We start from the raw sequence: 5707 nt of genomic DNA, 5'->3' as shown, positions 1-5707 counted from the left end.
CAACCTATCACCAACTCAGTGCTTATCAATCACTTCAGTTGGTCCTTCTCCAATTAAAGTGATTGTGGGCAATCCACTACCCAGGGCCTCACAGGAGCCAAGAGGCTTTGCTTTGGGGAGAACTTCCCACCAATGTCCAGGACCCATTAGGAACCAAGCAAGCGCCAGGGGTGCTAGCCTGGCCCCTCCAGGTGGGAGATGGGACCAGGCACCGCTGCAGACCATCCCTGGCTTCAACCTGGCACCTCTCTAGCCGAGCAGATGCATTCCCGCGCCTGTGTTCATGCTCTCCCAGTTAACGCGCGCAGTTAGGGAGATGTCCCCTCCCCCTGACCTTTCCCTATCAGAAACCAGACGGTCGCCTCCAGCTCAGTCCCCGGGGCTGCGGAAGGGGGGCAGGAGGAGGAGCTGGGCAGAGGAGGACGGCCCGACTCGGGTGCGCCTGCCCTATCACACAGACATCTGTTCTCAGTCTCTTCCTCTTTATGATCGCTACAGATGACAAGGGAAGTAGAGCGGACCGAGGCGGGGGGGAAAAAAAAAGTTATGTCATAAAGATATAAAACGGTGCTGTGACTCACCTGCTCTTAGCCGCAGGTACGGGTTTCGTGGCAGCGTCTCCGCTCTGCTAGCCAGGAGCCCAAATAGGCCTAACGTCACTCAGCTGGGTTGACTCAGATGGCCGAGTTTCTAGTGAAGGGGCAAAATTGGGGCTTTCTCCTTTTTCAAGCCTGAAGTCCAGGGAGAGGGATGGTCTGTAGTCTCCAGTCTCCCCGGGTTGAACTTTGGGTCAGTAATCAGTACAGTGGGGGCTGGAAGCGGGCAGAAGAGCAGGAGGGGCAGGGGATGGGGCTGCAGCCGGCGGCCCCCAGAAGCCGGTGGGTCCCCCTGGGGAGGGACTCTGGGGTCTTTTAGCTGGCCCGGCCCCCCGAGCCGGGGATCCAACGCCACCGCCCCCAGCCCTTCTCCGGCTGCGCGGTTCCTATCCAGAGCCCTCGTTAGCTTGCCCGGCCCCGCCTATTTTTCTTTTTTTCCTCCTCCAAAGGGGGTTACACCCCCCCCATCCCATTTCCCTCTTCCCCCAGGCTCCGGGCTTAAACCAATTACTCTGCTTTGCAAACAAAGTGAGGGCCGGGTTTGAGGGAGGGGGCTCGGCGGGAGGGGGCGCAGGGGGCGCGCAGCGGCGGCGCTGCTGGGCGGGAGGCGCGGCGGCTGGACTGGCGGGCGGCCGCCTCGCAGGTGCACCTCGGGCTTTGTAGGTGCGAGCGTCTTTGTGAAGCGGACAAATGGGGAGAGGACGAGGAGGTGGGCACTCGAGCGACGTAAGATCCACATCAGCTCAACTGCACTCGTCTCGCAGAGGCCGCCCGCTCACTTCCCGCGGAGGCGCTCCCGGGCGCCGCGCTCCGCGGCCGCCGCCTGCCCCCGCCCGCCGCGCAGCCTCCGCCGCGCACGCCGCGCCCCGCAGCGCCTGGCTTCCTCCCCGCTAGGGTGGCGTTGGGCTGGCGCGGGCACTCGGGTGACTGCAGCTGCTCGGCTCCCCGCCCCCCGCCCTGCGCCGCGCGGCCGCCCGTCGCTTCGCACAGGGCTGGATGGTTGCATCGGGCAGGGTGGCTCCAGGATGTTAGGGACTGTGAAGATGGAAGGGCATGAGAGCAGCGACTGGAACAGCTACTACGCGGACACACAGGAGGTGAGAGGCGGGCAGCAGGCAGGACGCTCCCGGAACCGGTGCCGGGGGAGGCCCAGAGAGGCGGGCGCCCGGAAGGGTGGGCGGCTGGCGGGCTGGGGGCGCCTCCTCCGTGCCATCGTTGCGTGCCCACCCGAGGTGTTCCCGGACAGGCCTTGGCCCGGCCTTGGAGCCGGATCCGCTGCCCCGCGGGGGAGGCTGGGTCCCGGCGCTCGGGGCTTGGATCGGGCCAGAGGGTTTCAGGAAACTCTGGGCTTTGAAAGCACCCGCTCTGGAAAGCGTTTACCTCTTCTCTGCGGAGAGCGGGAGCCGGAACCAGGCCCGGAGTGCCGCGGGTTGGCGGGCGGGCGCCGGCAAGAGTTGGAGGTAACTCTAGGAAAGACAGAGTTCTCCAGCAGGGCGGCCTCTCCCTCCCACGGTTGAATTCGCAGATGTCTTCAGATGAAAGCGCGCTGCAGTTAAGTTGAGGGTCTTAATAATGAATCGATTCCGAAATTTTATAAAACTTCTTTAAAAGCCCTGTTTGGGGAGAAGTGTGCTCTTTCTACTCTAGAACCGCTGGGTGGCGCTGGTGCGAACTGACTTTTCCTCCAGCACCCCGAACTGAGAACCTGTTTCTCTTCATTGTCCCCTTCCTTGGTAGCACGTTCATGTGGTTTATTTTACAATGTGCACAAAGGGATTGTGAGGAAAACCAGGTACAGGCGGGACCACCACCTACTAAAAGTATTTCTCTGGAAACAGCTGGCAATTACCCCCCAAAAGTTCACCATTATTAAAAACGGTTATTGAAATCGCCTTCGATAATGTTGGGGAGAGGAAAAGAAAAAAAAAAAGAAAGTAAAAAATAATTTAAGACATGGACAGAAAAATATAGAATCAGGAACTATTTTGATGGTAATTAATTTATTTAGATTTGTATATTTATATATTCATAAACTTAGCTTGAGTTTATTTGCATACCATAGCAGAGTGTGCCTAGTTAACTTTGTACACCTTTTATTTTTTCAAATGAAATTGTATCTGCTGATGAAAAAAATTCAAGGACATTATTTTTATTAAATTATCAGAGACGTTTTGTATTTCTGTTTTTAACATATATAGTGCATTCCCAAATTGCTATTGATAAGGGTTTCTCCTACTGATAATTTTAAAATGAGCTTAGAACTCTTCCTCGGGTTTAATCCAGATGCAGACATCTCGACCCCCTAGTTAATGAAGTTCCCTATAGAAAGAACTTCCTTATAGATTAAAGCTGAGAATTGGGAAATAGAATAGCATTAAAAGAAAATAAGTAGACTTTGATTTTAGAAATTTAAAGGGGATTTTAAAGCCAAGCTTTGAAATAATCCACGGCAACATATCAGTATGGGAAAACAAAATAGATTATTTTGACAAATTGTGTCACCAAAATTTTCAAATGTTACGGGGCTGGAAATAGGTAACGAAATTAGTGCAACTTTTTGAATGGTTTAAAGAGATGTACATGTAAAGTCAAGTTAAAGTTAAGTGTAGTGCATTGATATTATGCACTCCCTCCTGCCCCCTCTCCTCTTGTATCTATTTTTAATTTTTTTCCAAAACTTATTTAACTTCTGAGTTTCTTTCCCTTTTAATATTACAGTTGCTACAAGTAGATGGAAAACACTCCCTCTAAACATAATAACAAAAGGTCACCATTTGGGGAAAACTGCTAAGGCGGTAAAGCCAGTTGTTGAGAAATGGATGGTCATATGGCCATGAATGATAGTTCTATCAGGGAGAGTTTAATTAACAGCCACCCCACACAGCCCAGGCTACTATGTGGTCAACCTGGCCTGGCCGGCTTAGGCGAGATAGGCACAGAGCTGGTGTTCTGTTGTCCACCCCCGGGGGGCTACGCCGCCGAACGCACCGCACCCCCTAAGGTGGGGTGAATAAGCAGAGTCAGAGAATAATTCTGTTTTCGGAGTTTAACTCCATTTAACCAAAAGGGCTTTGCTGAGGCCGGTCTGGGGTGGAGACTGGGATACCAACTGGCGTGGATGCAGAAGGCGATGGAGGGGCCCTAGAAGTCGGCCCCTGAGCCTGGCATGTAAGGCGATTACACATCTTCCTGGGGACATATTTTCTGTGAGCGCTTGTCTTTCATGCCTGCCGCGCTAAGATTTTTCCCCTGCTGCGCAAGACATTTCTTTGCTCTTTCTGGGGAGGGCGCCTGACGGTTTGCCCCGGGTGGGGGGTCCTATGCTTTGCAGAAATGCTCTCTGCACGTCTCCGGGTTTGCCCCCGGCGCTAGGCCGCCGGCTCCCACTACTAACCCCGCCCTTCGGGGCCTCTTCCCTCGCTGTCTCCGCTCCAGGCCTACTCCTCCGTCCCCGTCAGCAACATGAACTCGGGCCTGGGCTCTATGAACTCCATGAACAGCTACATGACCATGAACACCATGACCACGAGCGGCAACATGACCCCAGCTTCGTTCAACATGTCCTACGCAAACCCGGGCCTGGGCGCCGGCCTGAGTCCGGGCGCCGTGGCTGGCATGCCGGGCGGCTCCGCGGGCGCCATGAACAGCATGACGGCGGCGGGCGTGACGGCCATGGGGACGACGCTGAGCCCGGGCGGCATGGGCGCCATGGGCGCGCAGCCCGCGGCCTCCATGAACGGCCTGGGCCCCTACGCGGCTGCCATGAACCCGTGCATGAGCCCCATGGCGTACGCGCCGTCCAACCTGGGCCGCAGCCGGGCGGGGGGCGGCGGCGACGCCAAGACTTTCAAGCGCAGCTACCCGCACGCTAAGCCGCCCTACTCGTACATCTCCCTTATCACCATGGCCATCCAGCAGGCGCCCAGCAAGATGCTCACGCTAAGCGAGATCTACCAGTGGATCATGGACCTCTTCCCTTATTACCGGCAGAATCAGCAACGGTGGCAGAACTCCATCCGGCACTCGCTCTCCTTCAACGACTGCTTCGTCAAAGTGGCGCGCTCCCCGGACAAGCCGGGCAAGGGCTCCTACTGGACGCTGCACCCGGACTCCGGCAACATGTTTGAGAACGGTTGTTACTTGCGCCGCCAGAAGCGCTTCAAGTGTGAGAAGCAGCCGGGGGCCGGGGGCGGAAGCGGGAGCGGGGGTGGCGGCGGCGGTGGCGCCAAGGGCGGTCCTGAGAGCCGCAAGGACCCCTCAAGCGCCGCCAACCCCACTGCCAACTCGCCCCTTCATCGGGGCGTGCACGGTAAGGCAGGCCAGCTAGAGGGCGCGCCGGCCCCCGGGCCGGCTGCCAGCCCCCAGACTCTGGACCACAGCGGGGCGACGGCGACAGGGGGCGCCTCGGAGTTGAAGACTCCATCCTCCTCGGCTGCGCCCCCGATCAGCTCCGGGCCCGGGGCACTGGTATCTGTGCCCCCCTCCCACCCGGCGCATGGCCTGGCCCCCCACGAGTCCCAGCTGCACCTGAAAGGGGACCCCCATTACTCTTTCAACCATCCCTTCTCCATCAACAACCTCATGTCCTCCTCGGAGCAGCAGCACAAGCTGGACTTCAAGGCGTATGAGCAGGCACTACAGTACTCGCCCTATGGCGCTGCGTTGCCCGCCAGCCTGCCCCTCGGCAGCGCCTCGGTGGCCACCAGGAGCCCCATCGAGCCCTCAGCCCTGGAGCCGGCCTACTACCAAGGTGTGTATTCCAGACCCGTCCTAAACACTTCCTAGCTCCCTGGGACTGGGGGTTTGTCTGGCATGGCCATGCTGGTAGCAAGAGAGAGAGAGAGACAGAGAGAGAGAGAGAGAGAGAAATCAACAGCAAACAAAACCACACATACCAAGCCGACAACAGCATAATGAAATCCCAACTATTTTTATTTCATTTTTTGTGTGTGTGCACAATCTTTTCCCCAGTGCAAAGGACTGTTACTTTGTTATTGTATTCGAAATGCCTTGTGTATATTATTACAAAGAAAACCAGTCCCAAACCAACACAATTTTTTCCTGCAATGTTTAACAATCCACAAATGTATATATAAAATCCTCCTACTTCC

General features: G+C 56.4%; 1 protein-coding gene across 1 annotated transcript; it reads left to right on the top strand.

The window, feature by feature from the left end:
* The first annotated feature begins 1597 nt into the window (after positions 1–1597).
* Positions 1598–5435, top strand: FOXA1 (forkhead box A1). The gene is made up of 2 exons (XM_032404572.1): positions 1598–1693; positions 4032–5435. Exons 1-2 carry the CDS (start codon positions 1622–1624, stop codon positions 5379–5381), a joined length of 1422 nt encoding a protein of 473 aa, XP_032260463.1. The 5' UTR covers positions 1598–1621; the 3' UTR covers positions 5382–5435.
* Positions 5436–5707: the final 272 nt, after the last annotated feature.

This window comes from Phoca vitulina, unplaced genomic scaffold (genome assembly GCF_004348235.1).
Source record: "Phoca vitulina isolate PV1807 unplaced genomic scaffold, GSC_HSeal_1.0 scaffold7, whole genome shotgun sequence".
NCBI classification, from domain to species: Eukaryota; Metazoa; Chordata; class Mammalia; order Carnivora; family Phocidae; genus Phoca; species Phoca vitulina.
Note: the sequence above shows the minus strand (reverse complement) of the source record. Positions and strands in the feature narration are given on the sequence as shown.